The following is an 18,848-nucleotide window of genomic DNA, read 5'->3' as shown; positions in this document are numbered from 1 at the left end:
GACACAAATTACAAGTCGGCTTTGGGCACTACAGCATATTGGTGCAACCAACCTCATATGTCTAATAACGGACAATACTTAGTTGAACCATCTTTAACCTCTGGGTGTAATACAATTCAGTTTCTTCCTTTAAGATGGCCAACCATATGTAATGCCAAACGAGCAACTACAAACTTCGCCAACGCGGTAAAGGTTTTCGTTCCATTACACAATCGCTTGTGTGGCTTAACAAAATACTAGTCACTGCAGTCGTTTTAATAAACATTTATTGTTGTCCTTTCAACCCTTTAGACAATGACACCATGCTGTTTCAGGACATCTGTGTACTGAGCAATCCTGCCCGCAACGTTCTTCTCCGCCTGCTTTGTCAGCTTAACCAGAGTCTTCTTCTTGACATAGTGAAGCTTAGCCTTGGCTTTCCTCTTCTCCTCCAGTGTGCTAGTGATGGCCTGGTACTTCCAGCCAACCTCATGCGCCAGGCGCCCGAGGGCGGCAAACTACAAGGAACCAAAACAAAGCAGCGATTTAAAACTTTAGTTTTATTGTGCAGCTTAAAATCTGCAAAACAGAAAATGCAAACATTTTGCTCTTTGACTGTATAAAAACACAAAAATAAACCGCCAAGACAAATCTACCCATGTGCCTTCATATGTCAGTGCTTAACTATGCAGGTTCCATGACTCACCTTGCGTGTTGGCTTCAGGCGCACAATTTTAAGTGCGGCTGGGACCACCATACGCTGCCTCTGTTGAAAAAAAAAAAAAAAAAAAAAGACAGTTAATTTCTCATGAATTAAGCCTGCCTCTAAACACAGGAATAAGGCAATGGTGTCTCAGATATTTGTATGTTCTCATATGTTCTCAAACAAGGTAGGTAAAGTAATGGATCATCACTGACAAGACAGTTTTAACACCAGGAGTGCCCCAAGGTTGCCCATGTAGGGCCCTATGAATTTAGCGAGACTCACAGTTCAGCATGGAATTTGACATTTCTGAACAAAGTGACGGGTGAATCACATTCAATGCTGTTATGGGGATTTAGAGTAAATTTGAGTGACAGCCACATCAAGATGCCAGACAGCTAGACAATGTGAATGAAATGACTAACTCTGCAGCTCATATCAACCTCTTGTGTTCTGTAGTTTAAAAATGCATTGCGAAATATTCTCTCTTAGACTAACATAGGAGACTAAAAATGGCCACTGAAGCAGCATTTCAATAGTCTTAGAATAACCATGAGACCTAAAATGTACATGTATACCATCACAACACAAGTGGCATACTTGCACATCTTGTCAACAGAAACAGGAAGGTAACGACCCGCTTCATACATTTGCAGTTTTTCATTCTATCATTTTTTTTTTAACATTACAGTAAGAGAAAATCTATTTGTAGTCTTCAGTTATACTAGCATTGCTACCCTACACTCCCAACTCTATTAAAACATAGGTCAATCATAGATAACAAACTGTAAAATCACAGTAGTATATATTCTGGGTACATTTTAGAATGGACATTTGATAGTTTAATTGATCAAAACTGAAAAAGCAGAACCCGAAATCTGGCAACCATTTCATAGGGCTCTACTCATGAATATGTAAACCTTTTGAATTATGCTGCAGAACCGCCAAAAAGTTCACTTAAAAACTCAAAGGATGAACTCATGTTTGGGCTTGGGCACTCCTAATCAATTCAACCCATCAGCAAAGTAGTCACTTGCCTTGTCATAAGGAGGGGGAATCCCATCAAACACCTTCAGCCTCTCAAGAGCAGCCTGTCCCCTCTTGGTCTTGTGAGGAAGCATACCTGTCAGATTCAAGTGGGAAAGTCAAATTAAGTCTCCAGCACCCAAGTCTCCCTTTTTTGCAAACATTAACACTCCAGCCAAGCTCAGGAGTCAGATCCGTAAATGTTTCATCAGAACAGTCAGGTTCGGGATAAATGCTCATCACAGTATGGGGAAAGGCATGTCCTATAAAGTAGCTGTAGGTTCAATTCAACATCCACTCACCCCTGACAGTCCTCCAGAAGATCCTGCTAGGAGCTCTGAAGTGGTATGGTCCACGAGAGGGATTGGTGTTCATTCTCTTGCGCAGGAAAGCCAAGTACTTCACTATTATTAAATAAAAATAAAAAACATTAATATTTAATACACAATTGACCACACATTCACTCATAAAACACACATGTGTCAAGAAATTCTACTTACACTTGTTACGGTAAAAGTTTCCAGAGATGTTGATTCCCTCGCATCTCACAATCACCACTTTGTGGCCTGGAAGAGAATATAACTGCTTGGGTGGCATTCAGCATTTGGACCACAGCTTGCTTACTAAAATACTACTGCCTCAGATGGTAGTGCATGTGAGTTTTTTTTCATGGTAAACTCAAACAAGATGGGTAAAAGCATCACCGACAGTGGTATCCAACTATAAATCAGGTTCTGCGTTGTGGCACTTTTTTCAAGCCAAGACCTCAACTCTTTCAGACTCAATACCAGTCTAAGCAACATCAAAACGCATTAAGATATTGAGCCATTAACTTCACCAATAGTTATTGGATTCACAATATGGCACATATGATTCATCATTCGTTTTTTCTACATTTGTACTCACCCAGCAAGACCTGCTTCGCTGTGATGGCAGCAAGTCGCCCGAGGAGATGGCCCCTGCCATCGATAAGCAGAACCTTAAGAAATGGACAAATGTGGGACAACTTAATGCATGGTAAAAGCACATCACACTTCAGAAATTGAGTGCCCTGCTTGATGTCTCAGATGGGAGTGCATGTTGTACTCTCATGGTCGTTAAACTCGAAGATTTAGTGATAAAAATCATCACTGACAAAACAAGCAAAAGGAAACAAGCTGGCGTTAGCCAAGATGACAATGACAAGTTGGGTAACTCAGTCTTAACTTAGCGTTTACTCATGCAGCAGCATTAGCAATATATTGGTGGCTATGCAGATTAGACATTTAAAATTTCATAGAACTTCAATTTACCACTACTAGTTTTAGAGGAACTTTACCGTCGTCTCCACTTAACCACGATTGGGATCAAGGCCTAACAATACGTAGCTAACTATCTAGGCTTAACTTAACGTTAGCCAACTAAGCTAAGTAATTCACTAGTCAGACAAGCTAACAGCATGCTATGAGGTTAACGTTATTTTACTTATTTCCACGTCCAGTCGTATAACATTAAATAACTTTCTTGAAAAAGGCCGTACTATAAAATCAAATCACATCGATGTACTAATGCAGGTGACTGGTTCAGGAATAACGCATGCTTTACTGCATGTTCCTAGCAAACGTGGGCTAAGACGCACGCCATGATTTCAATGAAATATCACAAGTTCTTAAAAGTAGCAGTCTTGAAAACACTCCACTGAAGTGCATCAGAAGTTGAATAATCGCTTAAATGATACGGGCCATCTATCACTATATATCTTGTTATACATTTTACAAGAAGCTTTTCACGACATTCACACACCTTGTTGAAGCGGTCCGCCATGATGTCGGAAAAGAAAGACAGACGGGTTGGCCCACGGTAGAAAACAGGGGCGAGGGAGGAGTCTCATTTGAAAGGGAAGTGACGAGTCTCTCATCTTCCTCTATTTCATTTCTGAAAGAGGACGGCGCTGGTGTATCCGGCTTAGCGCCATCTAGTGAAGTAACACACGAGGCTGAGAAGTGAGCAGTAATGACATCTCTCCCCTTTCGTTTAAAGCCTACTTTTTAGGGGAACGGTTCTCCTGCTATTTATAACGAAACGACGTACCTTCTCTTTTAGAAGGTTAATGTATGTGTCAGACTGCTTTATCTACGTAATTACTTTTACTCAAATATCTTCATGGCAACACAAAAGAGCTGAAGCCATGATCCAGTTCAAAATATTGCCTACTGGATGAAAAACAAGATTGTTGATATGAAATCGATGTGTGATTCTTGCACAAATGGGGAAAATTATTAAGTAGAAATTTGCACTTGAGAAAAGGAGGAATTTCATGAAATATGGATAAATAACTTAGGCCTTTGCTTATTTCGGTGTCTATGTAAGAGGTGTAAGCAGGGATGGATTACCGAACTGGCCTACCAGGCCCAGGACCAGGGGCCCATGAGGTCAGGGGGCCCCTAAGCCAGAGCCTCTGCGTGAAGTCGCTGTTATTAACTTTGCTTGCTGTCAATTGTTTTTAGACTTTGTTTTTTCTAATATTAGGGAGAGTGGGGTGAGTTGTGCCAGCTTTTACTTAAAGTGACTTTAAAGCGAGGCCATGACAGTAATGCTTCCAACTAAAATATGTACATATATTTCAGGATGTGGTGCATCCCTGGGAACACTCACTTTGGATCTGAAATATAGTATTTAAGAAATATAGCTTTCTAAAAAAAAGTGGTCTTGTGGCACTACTTGCCCCCGGTGCGGGGTAAGTTGTGCCTTTAGAGAGAATACATTGGGGTAAATTGTGCCATTGATTATTGAAGTAAAACAGTATATTTTAATCTCAGAAACTGTGATGCTATATAAAAGCTAGGCAAATGAAATACAAAATTACTCATTTAAGGTTTATTTAAAGTTATTTTACAACATCAAAGGCCGATTTTCTACAAGCCTATTGCGCCACATAAGAACATCAAAGGTCCATTTTCTTAAACAAGGCCTAGGGCTTCATGAACACATCAGAACAAAGTTTAGTTCAAATGAAAAAAAAAAAAGCAATTCTATTTAAAGGTAATTTACATTTACACAACAAAATGAAATTCAAATGAAGACCAAATTGACTGCAATTCTCTTCACAGATCTGGCCTACTACATAACATCCCACTTGTCGATGCTACAGGGGAATATACATTTCTGCTCCCTTCTGGCTGTACCACCAAGTTTTTGTGGTGTGGGTAGTTTCTTATGCACATTTTCTCTAGGGATGACTTCTTCATCATTTTCTTTGAAAGTGAAGATGGGCTTTCCATCCACAGACCTCTAACTACTTCGCTTTAGAAACTTTGCACTGATGTCGGCACCATCAACCTTCTCAAACAATCCAACGCAGTTGTAGGATTTGGTTTTGCCTGCAAAGTTCACAATGACAAAGTCCCCAGAAGACAGATCCTTGTCACCACCATCATCATTCTGGACATCTGAACTCTCATAGTCAGTGGTGTCGTTAAGTGGAATGGACATGTCACTCTCTTCTGAGCTACTGGAGAAAACCACTTTCTTTTTTGGATTGGTTGGTTTGGACCCTTTCAGAGCCCCTCTCTTCTTATTTTCATTCCTTTTCTCCTTTTCACCCCTTTCATTTTCCCTGTCGCGTGTGTTCTTCCAGGTCATCTTCTGCTTCATCATCGTCAATCATGAGTTTAGTTTGATTTGATTCTTTGAGAGCCCTTTTCTTCTGCCTTTCATTCTTTTTCTTTTCAGCCATTTTATCTTCTTTTTCTTTTTGTGCTTTCTCCAGCTCCATCTTCTCAGGTGTGTCGGTCACGATTTTTGATTTTACTTTCTTTCTTCTCATTCTGGGCCTTCTTGCTGTGGCTTTTGGCAAGGGTATGGCTTCTGGAGATACATAACCCAAATGGGCAGAAGAACCAGCTTTGTCACTTGATGATTGCTCTGGAATTGGTTCCGGAAGAGTGGGTGGCTCCCCAGGGTCTAGACCTGCTTCAAGACCTGTGGCATGGGTTGGCTCCTCATGTGATGGTCCAGGCAGGTCAGCAGCAGCACTGGTGGAGGGCTCTTCTGGGTTTGGCCTGTCTGTTATTATTGATGGTGCATAATCTTCATCTGCGAAGATATGCCTGTCATTCTGAAACCTGATGTGATGTAAGAATACAAGTACAATTACAATAAAAGAATATGTTTCGGCACAACTTAACCCAGGCTCTTTGGCACAAATCACCCCAATCCCACCTTTTTGGAAAAAATGCATCATCCAGCACTTTTGAGTCATAGAGTCATAGTGTAGCTTACCAAAGCACTAAAACATGTGTGAAATGTTTTCAAACTTGTTTATAACTGTTCAGACACAACAATCAAAAAACCTTGATCATAGAAATTTTATTTTGGAAGGCAAAAAACGTGCTTACCTCTCATGCAATGAGGCTCTCTTCTTTGCAGGATGAGTAAAATGGCTGACTTAAAAAATGTGTGGTCACATGACCAATTTCTTCTATGGTTCCCTAGAAACAGGGGGTGGCACAACTTCCCCGCTGGCACAAATCACCCCACTCTCCCCTAGAGGTGGCTTAAATGTATATTTTATTTGTGGTTGAAAGCAGTGTATTTTGTTAATTCGCTGTTTACTTTAATTGAGTGTACTTGCGCTGTGTTAGAAAATGTGTATGTGCGCCGTCAATCCTGTTGAGGTACAGGTGAATTTAGTTATCGTGCTGTTGAAAAAAAAAAAAAAAAGAAGCTTTTACACGTCCATACCCAGGGGCCGATGGTCTTATAATCCGGCCATGGGTGTAAGGATATCAGTAAATGCAAGATTAATTGTGTAAAGGTGCATGTGTAGCTTCCCATTCTTTTTTTATTTTAATCATGTTACAGAAAACCTCAAAGTAATAAGTCCGACAGAGAGACCTTTGCATTTATCTCAACCAGTCATTTTAATAATCCATATGTACAGTGAAAGTTACAATCAGGTACGGAACATCATGCATCACAAGCAATCACTGAGTCTGAAACCAGGCACAAGGAGCTCCCAGCTTTTTCGTGTTTTTGCCACATTCAGCCTTTCAGTTCGTCCATTTTCCCTTCGTGGCGTTTGATCTCTTTCTGAAGCCGGTCAATCTCCTTCTTGTGATGGTTTATCTCTCCCTGGTGGTGCTGCTTGAGAGAATCTAGCTGTTCCTTCTCTTTACGCCTGGATAAGTTATTAACGTTACATGTTTGCACAGAGCAGACAGACAAGACAGATACGACAATAAGCAATTGTACGTTTTTTGTGACCCAATTAGGTCAAAAGGAAACCATCCCTTAAACCTAGAAACCGTGAGACCGTCTTGCAACAAGGCAACTTTGACCGTCTTAAAATTGCAACCAAGACAACAGCTCCATTGACACCGCACCCACTGATGTTCAGTTAGTGATCCAGTGTTCGCGAATTACAAAAATGTTCAGTATGTCAATAAGACATCAGAACTACTCACTTGAAGTACATCTCCTCCTCCATTGCTTGCTTCTTTCCAAACGCTCCCCCTGCCTCTCGAATGGAGCCTCCGCCACCACCACCTTTTCCTGCACCTTTGCCAAGCTCACCCAACTAAGATAACAAACAGAGTTCATCTCAAGCAGGTCTACATCTAAAGTGAGATTGTACATTACAGAGAAGCACGTCTTTGCTGTGTCAGATAACGTCTGAATTATGGGCTAAGTCATAGCAGGGGTGTATGGGAAAGAAATTCAGCCATGGACTTGTATCGGTCGGAGGGCCAGTAATGAGGCAGACAGGTCTAAGAAAAAACATTTACATTTTGTTTTGCTGGTTCACAGGCCCTTAAAGCAGGAATACGGAGTTCTGTTCCAAAACTAGTAAGCTAACTACCTAAAAGGCATGCAAAAACCTTGCAAACGCCACTAACAGCCCAGCTGACACTGATAGAAGCTTGCTAACACACTAAATGGTGTCTTTTGGCAGTATAGCTGGCAGCGTCATGCGTGTGAAAGCTTTTCTTCCATTTTTGCAGGGGGTTCCAGCCCGTTACACAGAACTACATAGGGCATATCTTGGATGGCTAGTGGGGAAGACACAGGTGTTTATCTGTTCTTCACAGGACCATATGCTATCAAAATTAATTTGAGGATGGTACCAAAACTAGTTGCCTATAAAACCACACCTCAAGTGTCAAATTGTTGCATAGTGTTTCATAGGGCCGCACATCAAGATTTGACCCTGCATGCCAAATGGCCAGTAGGCGACACCCCTGCGTCAAAGATCAAAATGGATTAACGATGAGAGTAGACTATAGTTATAACTGACGCTGTTATTAATTGTGCGTGTATTTTTTAAATGCAGATTTTCCTATGACCTTGTTGCATCACATTGAACACGCGGTTATTCTACTTGTCAGAAACAACGTAGCGTACCCTGTAGCGTTTGACGTAGAATGTATATATAATATATCTTTGCAATGAACAGGTTTTGGACTTTGTTCAAATGCCCCCGATAAGGAAAATAAATTGTAACTTTTTTTTTTTTACATTACAGAGCAAATAGAAACACGTTTAGCAAAGCTACATTTGAGTCCAGCCTACCTGGTCGGATGACATTCTTAACTGCGTGGCGAATACATTTCTAAAGTTTGTTTGTAAGAATCTCGCCATACCGTCACCACAGACTGATCAAAACATGCATGCGTGCCCTTGCTTCTAAAATAGACACTGGACTCAACCACACACACAAGGGGAGCCCGAATTATAGATTGCAAATAATGCGTGAACCTAGAGGATGTTTTTACACTTTGTTAATTATGTAGGCTATTATTTCATAGGCCCATATGATGGACATGTATTGACAAACGGTCCAGAAATCAAATACAAGTGATTTAGTTCAATAATGGTACAGCCGGAAACCATCAGTAGGGGGCAAGTTCACGCAACTTGCTAAATCGCATATGGACCATGTAGTGCCGTCGCAACATTCTGGCTGCGGTGTTGCAGAACCGCTGTTACAAACCCGCCACCCAAATCTGGTAGCAGTCTGGTTCGGTTAGTGGTTGGGTTATCCAAGCGACAGATTGAAATAGGCGAATTAAATCTATCCCATACTAGTTTTTGGTGAGTTTTCGGTGAATGTGTGGTATAAGTGTAAACTGCTGAATCTTAGAAATTATAACCCTGGTATGAAATGGTATGTGCTGCTGAATTGTTCTGAACTTTTATGTTGTGGGTTAGTCTATGTTTTTAGACGCATATTAAACCTCATTGATCTATAGCTTAATTCAAAGGCATCCATTTTGAAGGCCTGTTGACATTGTGTCTGGGTAAGTTTAACATTTTAGACAAACTATGAAAGGGAACTGAAGGAAGCTAATGGATCATGGACTACCTCAAAGCCTCTCCCATGAGGGGGCGGCTATGTCATCTCTAGAGTAATTCAAATTATGTCTTGGCTTGTCATGTGGAAAAAAAAAAAAACTATTTAAAATGTGACATGGGTCTTCTGCCTCACATAACATGCCTATGAGTGCTGTAGGTTATTAACACTAACCCTATATGCTAGAATTGTGGTGGTACAACTCTGTCCCAAAACTCCTACAAGAATAAGACCATGTCCTCTCTACGTTGAGTAGTCTAAAAGATGTAGGATGTCACTCCTATATGCTAAATCCATGTTAACCTGGCATATGTGACAACATGGTTTTGACCCCATGATTTATTCTGCATGTGAAGAGGAACACACTGCACTCCACTCTGCTCTGACCCAGCTGGACAGTCCCAACTCTTGTCACAATGCTGTCCCCTGACTTCTGCTCATCATTCAACACTGTGATCCCCTCCAAGTTGATCTCGAAGCTTAATCAGACTGTAAAGCACTCCAGCAGCAGGTGTTAGAAACTGCCCAATGGATCACCGGCACCTAGAACATTGACTATAAACGCTGTCTGGGCTAAGCGAAAAGCATGGTCAAGAATGCATCCCATCCGAACGGCTTGATTATGCTCTGCACACTCTTCTTCCCTGAAGCCGCGACTGTTAAACTCCACACCACAGCACTAAGCAGCATTGTACATATTACTGCAGTCTTAGTATATTTATATTTGCACTGCTCAGTCTTGCACAGGCTGAACTGCTCATGTTGTTCACATTACTATTATTTAGATTGTGCATACAACAAACAGTACATATATCTATATGGATAATGTACATACCACCCTTATTTTAAGTCTATACTATTCACACTATCCCCTATCGAGATCTGTTCACTTTACCACTATGTGTATAACCCATGTTGCTTACCAGTCTAACACTGTACATTATACTGTAAGATAGAGTAAAGTACTCACAAGTGATGCCGTCAATATTATTTTTCCAACTTCTGGTTAGATGCTAACTGCACTTCATTGGCTTTGTACCAGTGCTCTGCCCAATTACTTTTGCACAACAAAGTTGCCATTTGCAATGCACTTTGTTTACACTGCACACAGGACCCTTACTGAATAACTGGTCTCTACACAAAATCTTCTTGTGTGGAATTCCTAGCTCAGCTCAGTCTGTGAGTGGACATGGTTCTGTGATGTGGCAAGGCTGGTTGTTCAGCCCTGCACAGAAGTGTGTGCAGTGGCAATGGTCTGCACACAAACCTACACTTGGGAACAGTGGATCCCGAAACATAAAAAAATTAAAATGGTAGAATTCCTGTTAATATTGTAAGCAGTAAGCCTAGTATATAGGTTAAATGTGATGGCTTATGCAGCAGTAATTTGCATAACGGGAAAGAAAAATAAATTCTCTAAATGTGTACACAAGTCCCAGTTAGCGAAAAAAATATTCTGGAGTCAGCAGTGTTGGCTAATTATCACGTTGAAAGATATGTTCAACCAACTGTTTCAGTTTCAGCTGTATTTAATCTGAGTTTTAATCCATAGTCCCTTCTAAAAAGGTGCCTAAAGCCGTGAGATTTCAGCAATCGTCCAAGTTGATTACAAGCCACTGTACGACATGGATCTAATGAACTTAGGTAAGCCCTACATCAAGTTTGCCGCATGTAGACTGTACGACGATGATAAATCTGAAGAGAATACGACATCAGGTAATCAGACACAGGTTTGCGATGTGTTATAACAGAAAGCAACTGCAATGGAATAAAAGTCTTCACAGCTTGGCGCAATTCACTCAATTTTATTGTTGTCCATTCAACCCTTCACACAGGGACACCATACAGTTTCAGAACATCTGTTTACTGAGCAATCCTGCCCCCAACGTTCTTCTCCCCCTGCTTAGTCAGCTTGATCAGTCTTCTTGGGATAGTGAAGCTTAGCCTTGACTTTCTTCTCCAGTGTGCCAACGATGGCCTGGTACCTCCAGCCAAATTCATGCGCCAGGCGTTAAGGAGAGCAAACTACAATGAACCAAAACAAAGCAGGGATTTAAAACTATGGTTTTATTATGTAGCTGCAGAACTGCATTGCTCTTTGACTGTACAAAACACTCCTGCCAAGCTCAGGAGTCAGATCCGTAAATGTTTCATCAGAACGGTCAGGTTCGGGATAAATTCTCATCACAGCATGGGGAAGGTCATGTCTTAATAAAGTAGGAGCTGTAGGTTCAATTCAACATGCACATGTACTCACCCCTGACAGTCCTCCAGAAGATCCTGCTAGGAGTACTATGGCTACGGTCAAGTTTCCAGAGATGTTGATTCCCTCGAATCTCACAATCGATTAGTGGCCTGGAAGAAAATATAACTGCTTAGTGGACATATTCAGCATTTGGACCACAGCTTGCTTTAACAATACTACTGTCTCAGATGGTAGTGCATGTGAGTTTTTTTCATGGTAAACTCAAACAAGATGGGTAAAAACATCACCGACAGTGGTATCCAACTACAAAACCAAGTTCTGCATTGTGGCACTTTTTTCAAGCCAAGACCTCAACTCTTTCAGACCCAATACAAGTCTAGGCAACGTCAAAATGCATAAAGATATTGAGCCATTAACTACACCAACAAAAGTAATTGGACTATAATATACACAATGTGGCACATATGATTCATTATTCATCTGTTCTACATTTGTACTCACCCATTGAGACGTACTTCAGAGATGGCAGCAAGTTTCCCGAGATGATGGCCCCGGCCATCGATAAGAACCTTAAGAAATGGACAAATGTGGAACATCTTAATGCATGGTAAAAGCACATCACACTTCTGAAACTGAGCGCCCTGCTTGATGTCTCAGATGGGAGTGCATGTTGTACTCTCATGGTCGTTAAACTCGAAGATTTAGTGATAAAAATCATCATTGACAAAACAAGCAAAAGGAAATGCTGTCAAGCCCAGAAATGGCTGGAAGTTCCAGCCAACTTTATGCACCCAAGGAGGGCAAACCACAATGAACCAAAACAAAGCAGGGATTTAAAACCATGCAGTTTTGAAGCTGCACAATTAAACCATTGCTCTTTGGCGTACAACACACTTAAAAAACTACTAGGACAGACAAATCCACCCATGTTCCTTTATAAGTCAGTGGATAACCATGCAGGTTACATGACTTACCTAACGTGAAGGCTTCAGGCACAACATTTTAAGAGTGGATGGGACCACCATCGGAGACTGTTGACAAAAAGGGGGGACAGTTAATCTCATGAATGAAGCAGGCCTTCAAAAAAACAGTAATAAGGCAATGTTGTCTCAGATATTTGAATGTTCTCATATGTTTTCAAACAAGGTAGGTAAAGTTAGGGATCATCACTGACAAGACAGTTTTAACACCAGGAGTGCCCAAGTTTGCGCATGCAAGTGCCTTATGAATTCTGCTTTGTGGAAAACGCGGACAGAAACGCAGAATTGGGTAAGAAAAACGGATTCTCAGTTCAGCATGGAATTAGACATTTTTGAACAAAATCACGGGAGACAAATACATCCCCTAGCGTTACAGGCAAAATGTTTGCCCACTTGAGTGACGCCAGCTAGCCAAAGGTAATAAAATAACTCATCGTAGCAACCGCTCACATTCAGTGGTTTAAAAATAGTTTGCCACATTGATGTATGTATGTGTAATGTATTTGTAAACTTCAGTTATACCAGCATTGCTACCCTTCACTTTCAACCCTGTTACAACATAAGTCTATCACATACAGATAAAACATTTGCATAAAATATTGCAGTAGCCTATGACTTGGACATTTTTGATAGTGAAATTAATTTAAAAAAAAAAATATTCTAGGGGGGAAAAAAGTGACAGAATCTGGCAAAATATGAATTTAGGGGGAAAGGGTATATGGGGCCCTTCTCAGATACGAGCTATGCGGATAACTCCTGCCCCGGCAAACATTTTTACACTTAAAAACATCTCAAAGGATGAAAACCCATGTTTGGGCTTGGGCACTCCTGATCAATTCAACCTATCAGCAAAGTAGTCACTTGCCTTGTCATAAGGAGGGGGAATCCCATCACCTTCAGCCTCTCAAGAGCAGCCTGTCCCCTCTTGGCCTTGTGAGGAAGCATACCTGTCAGATTCAAGTTGGAAAGTCAAATTAAGTCTCCAGCACCCAAGTCTCACATTTTTGCAAACATTAACACTACAGCCAAGCTCAGGAGTCAGATCCGTAAATGTTTCATCAGAACAGTCAGGTTCGGGATAAATGCTCATCACAGCATGGGGAAAGGCATGTCCTATAAAGTAGCTGTAGGTTCAATTCAACATGCACTCACCCCTGACAGTCCTCCAGAAGATCCTGCTAGGAGCTCTGAAGTGGTATGGTCCACGAGAGGGATTGGTGTTCATTCTCTTGCGCAGGAAAGCCAAGTACTTCACGGTAAAAGTTTCCAGAGATGTTGATTCCCTCGCATCTCACAATCACCACTTAGTGGCCTGGAAGAAAATATAACTGCTTAGTGGACATTCAGCAATTGGACCACAGCTTGCTTTAACAATACTACTGTCTCAGATGGTAGTGCATGTGAGTTTTTTTCATGGTAAACTCAAACAAGATGGGTAAAAACATCACCGACAGTGGTATCCAACTACAAAACCAAGTTCTGCATTGTGGCACTTTTTTCAAGCCAAGACCTCAACTCTTTCAGACCCAATACAAGTCTAGGCAACGTCAAAATGCATTAAGATATTGAGCCATTAACTACACCAACAAAAGTAATTGGACTATAATATACACAATGTGGCACATATGATTCATTATTCATCTGTTCTACATTTGTACTCACCCATTGAGACGTACTTCAGAGATGGCCCCTGCCATCGATAAGAACCTTAAGAAATGGACAAATGTGGGACATCTTAATGCATGGTAAAAGCACATCACACTTCTGAAACTGAGCGCCCTGCTTGATGTCTCAGATGGGAGTGCATGTTGTACTCTCATGGTCGTTAAACTCGAAGATTTAGTGATAAAAAATCATCACTGACAAAACAAGCAAAAGGAAACGCTGTCAAGCCCAGAAATGGCTGGAAGTTCCAGCCAACTTTATGCACCCAAGGAGGGCAAACTACAATGAACCAAAACAAAGCAGGGATTTAAAACTATGCAGTTTTGAAGCTGCACAATTAAACCATTGCTCTTTGACGTACAACACACTTAAAAAACTACTAGGACAGACAAATCCACCCATGTTCCTTTATAAGTCAGTGGATAACCATGCAGGTTACATGACTTACCTAACGCGAAGGCTTCAGGAGCACAATTTTAAGAGTGGCTAGGACCACCATACGCTGCTGCCTCTGTTGACAAAATAGGGACAGTTAATTTCTCATAAATGAAGCATGCCTTCAAAACACAGTTATAAGGCAATGTTGTCTCAGATATTTGAAAGTTCTCATATGTTCTCAAACAAGGTAGGTAAAGTTAGGGATCATCACTGACAACAGTTTTAACACCAGGAGTGCCCAAGTTTGCTCATGCAAGTGCCTTATGAATTCTGCGTTGCGGAAAACAGACAGAACTGCAGAATTAGGTAAGAAAAACCGATTCTCAGTTCAGCATGGAATCAGACCTTTTTGAACAAAATCACGGGAGAAATACATCCCCTAGCGTTATAGGCAAAATGTTTGCCCACTTGAGTGACAGGCACGTCAAGACGCCAGCTAGCCAAAAGGTAATGAAGTAACTCAATATCATCGTAGCAACCGCTCACATTCAGTGGTTCACAAATAGAGTTTGCCACATTGATGTATGTATGTGTAATGTATTTGTAGACTTCAGTTACACTCCCAACCCTGTTACAACATAGACCTATCAAACAGATACAAAAAAATGATTTTTATTAATTTCACTATCAAATGTCCAAGTCGTAGGCTACTGTGATTTTACAATTTTTTTTTTACTAATCTGGGGGGGGGGGGGGGGCGGGGCGGCGAGTGACAGAATCTGGCCAAAAATAAGAGTTTAGGGGAAAGGGTATATGGGGCCCTTCTCAGATATGAGCTATGCGGCTAATCCCCCCCCACCCCGGCAAACATTTTTACACTTAAAAACATCTCAAAGGATGTACACCCATGTTTGGGCTTGGGCACTCCTGATCAATTCAACCCATCAGCAAAGCAGTCACTTGCCTTGTCATAAGGAGGGGGAATCCCATCACCTTTAGCCTCTCCAGAGCAGCCTGTCCCCTCTTGGTCTTGTGAGGAAGCATACCTGTCAGATTCAAGTGGGTAAGTCAAATTAAGTCTCCAGCACCCAAGTCTCCCTTTTTTGCAAACATTAACACTCCAGCCAAGCTCAGGAGTCAGATCCGTAAATGTTTCATCAGAACAGTCAGGTTCGGGATAAATGCTCATCACAGCATGGGGAATGTCGTGTCCTTTAATAAAGTAGAGCTGTAGGTTCAATTCAACATGCATATGTACTCACCCCTAACAGTCCTCCAGAATATCCTGCTAGGAGTACTATGGCTACGGTAGTTTCCAGAGATGTTGATTCCCTCGAATCTCACAATCACTTAGTGGCCTGGAAGAAAATATAACTGCTTAGTGGACATATTCAGCATTTGGAACACAGCTTGCTTTAACAATACTACTCAGGGTTTAAAGCAAAAAAAAATCCTGAGCCTGAACTTTTTTTTGTGTGTGTGTGTGTGTGTGTGTGTGTGTTTGTGGGGGGGGGGTGTGTCCCGTGGCATGGACACATTCGCAGGGTCGGGAAAAAAAAAAAAAAACATTTAGAAATGAATGATTGCAGATTATGGTGGGACTTTTGAAACTGCAATCCCAAGAAAGGTCAGCAATAGTACTCCACCTCACTACAATATGGTACTAACACATGTAGCATTCACAATTTCTTTTGATATCAAGTTTTGCTGCTAAGCTTTGTCCTTGAAAGGTTACAAGATGACCTACAATCACAAGGTGACATGTTATAAGGGTATGTCAGTGGAAGAAGATTTGATTTGCAACCATTTCATTGAGGATATATGAAAAAGGACAGCGATTTACTTTTTAAACTGTTAAAGTGCAACAGTGAACTGTAGATAATAATGTAGTTTTATATTGCAACATTTCCATAATTACTTTGTTATTAGAAAATATATCAATAAAACAAATAACAAAACATTAAAATGTTACAAGAACTGGTAACTTTAATGTTGGGAAATAAATACAAAACAGGACTTTGTCTATGTACTTGTTGGTGGCTTCGTCGACATTTAAGGAAAACATGCCGTTTTTTTTTGCTTTTCCGAAATACCTCTTTTAAACTCTGGTGTTATGCCGTGTTTTAAAATAGCGGCATGCTGATTGGATATTGACAGTTTACACACGGTCAGTTATTGATGCCGGTACATCAGCTGTGGATGTTGCTCCCGGTAAAGGCGTTGTGTGTTGGAGAGCTAGTTGCATATATTAGCTTTCTCCAGCACAAAGTGCAGAAGCAGGCACCTGCTTCTCTTAACTTCTTACACCAGCTACCAAAAGGCTTACTGTCCTTCCCTTCCCATCTCTTGTATCCATGCCCAACGCCATTTATTTTCATGAACTTACTTTCCATCTTACTCTCCTTTGGTGTGATGTCTCTACTCGGGCATCTACGCTAGGCAGAGCGATAGAGAAAAGTCGGCGTTTGAAGCACATTTTCCCGACCCGCCTCAATCTACTTCTGATTGGCTAATAATGTTATTTTGAGAGCGGGAGAGTTGTGCTGCTCTCATTTCATTGGCAGACGAACTCATAAACTCGAAAGTGATGGTGATGATAGAGATGTGTTTTTTTTTTTTATATATATAAAATAATTTTTTTCCCAGCCAAACGCTGCACGCCGGAAATCCGGCACGGTGCCGGAATACTTTAATCCCTGTACTACTGTCTCAGATGGTAGTGCATGTGAGTTTTCATGGTAAACTCAAACAAGATGGGTAAAAACATCACCGACAGTGGTATCCAACTACAAACAAAGTTCTGCATTGTGGCACTTTTTTCAAGCTAAGACCTCAATTCTTTCAGAACCAATACAAGTCTAGGCAACATCAAAATGCATTAAGATATTGAGCCATTAACTACACCAACAGAAGAAATTGGACTATAATATATACAATGTGGCACATATGATTCATTATTCATCTGTTCTACATTTGTACTCACCCATTGAGACGTACTTCAGAGATGGCAGCAAGTCTCCCGAGGAGATGGCCCCGGCCATCGATAAGAACCTTAAGAAATGGACAAATGTGGGACAACTTAATGCATGGTAAAAGCACTTCACACTTCTGAAACTGAGCGCCCTGCTTGGTGTCTCAGATGGGAGTGCATGTTGTACTCTCATGGTCGTTAAACTCGAAGATTTAGTGATAAAAATCATCATTGACAAAACAAGCAAAAGGAAACGCTGACAAGCCCAGAAAAGAGAATCTGGCGTTAGCCATGATGACAAAGACAAGTTGGGTCACTGACAATCTTGCAGCACGGTTTATTAACAATACCTTCGCTATGCAGATCAGATATTTTAAGTTTCTTAACTGAACTTCAATTTACCACTACTATCTTTAGAGGAGGGTTACCGTTGTCTCCACTTAACCACGACTGGGATCAGGGCATACCGTAACGTACTACCTAGGCTAAACAACGTTAGCTAACTAAGCTAAGTAGTTGGCTAGTCAGACAATCTAATAGCACGCTATGAGGTTAACGTTTCTTCACTTATTCTCATGTCCAGTCGTATGACGTTAATAACTTTCTTATAAGAAAATTCAACTGCATTGAAGGCCGTACTATAAAACCCAAATCACATCGATGTACTAGTACAGGTGACGGATTCAGGAATAACGTTAACCTCCCTCGTTGGTGCATGTTCCCAGTACACGTGGCTGGGACACATGCCTTAATTTCAATAAAATAAGTCAAGTTCTTAAAAGTTGAAGTCTTGACAACCTTTACACAAATTTTCCAGAAGCTGAATAATTACTTCAATTGTGCGGGTTAACTAACACTATACATTTTAAAAGAAGCAATTCACGACTTCAACACACCTTATTATAGAGAACCGCCATGATGTCGGAAATGAAATTCTAGACCACTCTACATGATATATATACAATAAACAGGGGCGAGGGAGGAGTCTCGGTCAAACGGGAAGTGACAATGTAGTTCTTCTTCCTCTTTTCATTTCTGAAAGAGGACGGCGCCGATGTATCTGGCTTAGCGCCATCTAGTGAAGTAACACACTAGGCTGAGAAGTAAGCCGCTACAGAGGTGGCAACATGAGCACTAATGACATATCTCAGCTTTCGTTTAGAATCTACTTTTTAGGGAGACGGTTCTCCAGCTATTGTTGTAGCGAAACAACCTCTTCAAATCTTAAAGTTGATACTTCAATGAGAGTCAGAAGCCGAATGCGATGTCTTGCAGACTTTTCATTCAATCTGAGTGGTTGTCCATGGAGCAGTTCTGTAAAAAAAAACTAGTGCACAAACTAACTAGTGCACTATGCTTTTCCAATCAAGAACCCAAAACGTATCCAAGCTCAACCAATCAGAAAATGTATGCTCACATTTTAAGACAATGGTGACTTGTGAGAGCAGGTTGGTGTCCTTGCCAATGTTTCAGAGACCCTATTTGCAACTTTTTGGGAGGTTTCGTCTGCCCTTGACTTGTCTGCATCTCTTATCCTGAGACCCCTCTTATGAATGCTTGGCTGTCTCCTACAGCCTGCACCTGTAGGCCTGTTTTCGAAAACAAGCCTC

At 41.0% G+C, this 18,848-nt stretch overlaps 2 protein-coding genes, 2 long non-coding RNA genes and 15 other non-coding genes across 19 annotated transcripts; all 19 read right to left on the bottom strand.

Moving 5' to 3' along the window:
• Positions 1-249: 249 nt before the first annotated feature.
• Positions 250-3,587, bottom strand: rpl13a (ribosomal protein L13a). Its single transcript, XM_031580927.2, has 7 exons — positions 3,491-3,587; positions 2,615-2,687; positions 2,209-2,274; positions 2,011-2,112; positions 1,720-1,805; positions 686-745; positions 250-497 (listed from the first exon to the last, which is right to left on the bottom strand). Exons 1-7 carry the CDS (start codon positions 3,509-3,511, stop codon positions 288-290), a joined length of 618 nt encoding a protein of 205 aa, XP_031436787.1. The 5' UTR covers positions 3,512-3,587; the 3' UTR covers positions 250-287.
• LOC116223638 lies at positions 826-901 on the bottom strand. Its single transcript, XR_004165189.1, has one exon. It is a non-coding gene; the product is annotated as a small nucleolar RNA SNORD34 (small nucleolar RNA).
• LOC116223642 lies at positions 1,887-1,956 on the bottom strand. The gene has a single exon (XR_004165193.1). It is a non-coding gene; the product is annotated as a small nucleolar RNA SNORD50 (small nucleolar RNA).
• On the bottom strand, positions 2,342-2,419 carry LOC116223634. Its single transcript, XR_004165185.1, has one exon. It is a non-coding gene; the product is annotated as a small nucleolar RNA Z195/SNORD33/SNORD32 family (small nucleolar RNA).
• LOC116223629 lies at positions 2,766-2,846 on the bottom strand. The gene has a single exon (XR_004165180.1). It is a non-coding gene; the product is annotated as a small nucleolar RNA Z195/SNORD33/SNORD32 family (small nucleolar RNA).
• A 2,997-nt stretch (positions 3,588-6,584) lies between the features above and the next one.
• atp5if1b (ATP synthase inhibitory factor subunit 1b) lies at positions 6,585-8,389 on the bottom strand. Its single transcript, XM_012823221.3, has 3 exons — positions 8,258-8,389; positions 7,153-7,265; positions 6,585-6,866 (listed from the first exon to the last, which is right to left on the bottom strand). The coding sequence occupies exons 1-3, from the start codon at positions 8,324-8,326 to the stop codon at positions 6,731-6,733; spliced, it is 318 nt and encodes a 105-aa protein (XP_012678675.1). The 5' UTR covers positions 8,327-8,389; the 3' UTR covers positions 6,585-6,730.
• Positions 8,390-11,161: 2,772 nt separating this feature from the next.
• Positions 11,162-11,231, bottom strand: LOC116223641. The gene has a single exon (XR_004165192.1). It is a non-coding gene; the product is annotated as a small nucleolar RNA SNORD50 (small nucleolar RNA).
• A 230-nt stretch (positions 11,232-11,461) lies between these two features.
• On the bottom strand, positions 11,462-11,538 carry LOC116223633. The gene has a single exon (XR_004165184.1). It is a non-coding gene; the product is annotated as a small nucleolar RNA Z195/SNORD33/SNORD32 family (small nucleolar RNA).
• Positions 11,539-11,891: 353 nt separating this feature from the next.
• LOC116223630 lies at positions 11,892-11,972 on the bottom strand. The gene has a single exon (XR_004165181.1). It is a non-coding gene; the product is annotated as a small nucleolar RNA Z195/SNORD33/SNORD32 family (small nucleolar RNA).
• Positions 11,973-12,346: 374 nt separating this feature from the next.
• LOC116223637 lies at positions 12,347-12,422 on the bottom strand. The gene has a single exon (XR_004165188.1). It is a non-coding gene; the product is annotated as a small nucleolar RNA SNORD34 (small nucleolar RNA).
• A 663-nt stretch (positions 12,423-13,085) lies between these two features.
• Positions 13,086-14,382, bottom strand: LOC105896477. Its single transcript, XR_004165172.2, has 4 exons — positions 14,338-14,382; positions 13,887-13,931; positions 13,377-13,536; positions 13,086-13,171 (listed from the first exon to the last, which is right to left on the bottom strand). It is a non-coding gene; the product is annotated as an uncharacterized LOC105896477 (long non-coding RNA).
• LOC116223640 lies at positions 13,253-13,322 on the bottom strand. Its single transcript, XR_004165191.1, has one exon. It is a non-coding gene; the product is annotated as a small nucleolar RNA SNORD50 (small nucleolar RNA).
• LOC116223632 lies at positions 13,603-13,679 on the bottom strand. The gene has a single exon (XR_004165183.1). It is a non-coding gene; the product is annotated as a small nucleolar RNA Z195/SNORD33/SNORD32 family (small nucleolar RNA).
• LOC116223650 lies at positions 14,010-14,091 on the bottom strand. The gene has a single exon (XR_004165201.1). It is a non-coding gene; the product is annotated as a small nucleolar RNA Z195/SNORD33/SNORD32 family (small nucleolar RNA).
• An 88-nt stretch (positions 14,383-14,470) lies between the features above and the next one.
• Positions 14,471-14,546, bottom strand: LOC116223636. Its single transcript, XR_004165187.1, has one exon. It is a non-coding gene; the product is annotated as a small nucleolar RNA SNORD34 (small nucleolar RNA).
• A 494-nt stretch (positions 14,547-15,040) lies between these two features.
• On the bottom strand, positions 15,041-18,099 carry LOC122133502. The gene is made up of 3 exons (XR_006152815.1): positions 17,251-18,099; positions 15,530-15,625; positions 15,041-15,313 (listed from the first exon to the last, which is right to left on the bottom strand). It is a non-coding gene; the product is annotated as an uncharacterized LOC122133502 (long non-coding RNA).
• On the bottom strand, positions 15,395-15,464 carry LOC116223639. The gene has a single exon (XR_004165190.1). It is a non-coding gene; the product is annotated as a small nucleolar RNA SNORD50 (small nucleolar RNA).
• LOC116223635 lies at positions 16,971-17,044 on the bottom strand. The gene has a single exon (XR_004165186.1). It is a non-coding gene; the product is annotated as a small nucleolar RNA Z195/SNORD33/SNORD32 family (small nucleolar RNA).
• LOC116223631 lies at positions 17,397-17,477 on the bottom strand. Its single transcript, XR_004165182.1, has one exon. It is a non-coding gene; the product is annotated as a small nucleolar RNA Z195/SNORD33/SNORD32 family (small nucleolar RNA).
• Positions 18,100-18,848: the final 749 nt, after the last annotated feature.

Source organism: Clupea harengus, chromosome 14 (assembly GCF_900700415.2).
Source record: "Clupea harengus chromosome 14, Ch_v2.0.2, whole genome shotgun sequence".
Classification (NCBI taxonomy): Eukaryota; Metazoa; Chordata; class Actinopteri; order Clupeiformes; family Clupeidae; genus Clupea; species Clupea harengus.
Note: the sequence above shows the minus strand (reverse complement) of the source record. Positions and strands in the feature narration are given on the sequence as shown.

What these genes read in the sequence shown, in the direction of transcription:
- rpl13a (XM_031580927.2), bottom strand. Translation starts at nt 3,511, where the DNA reads ATGGCGGACCGCTTCAACAAG. An exon ending in TGGCGGACCGCTTCAACAAG is followed by an intron (nt 2,688 to 3,490) that starts GTGTGTGAATGT and finishes CCATTTCTTAAG; the next exon opens with GTTCTGCTTATCGATGGCAG. An exon ending in TTCCCCCTCCTTATGACAAG is followed by an intron (nt 746 to 1,719) that starts GCAAGTGACTAC and finishes TTTTTTCAACAG; the next exon opens with AGGCAGCGTATGGTGGTCCC.
- atp5if1b (XM_012823221.3), bottom strand. Translation starts at nt 8,326, where the DNA reads ATGGCGAGATTCTTACAAACAAACTTTAGAAATGTATTCGCCACGCAG. An exon ending in TAAGAATGTCATCCGACCAG is followed by an intron (nt 7,266 to 8,257) that starts GTAGGCTGGACT and finishes TTGTTATCTTAG; the next exon opens with TTGGGTGAGCTTGGCAAAGG. An exon ending in GAGGAGGAGATGTACTTCAA is followed by an intron (nt 6,867 to 7,152) that starts GTGAGTAGTTCT and finishes TAACTTATCCAG; the next exon opens with GCGTAAAGAGAAGGAACAGC.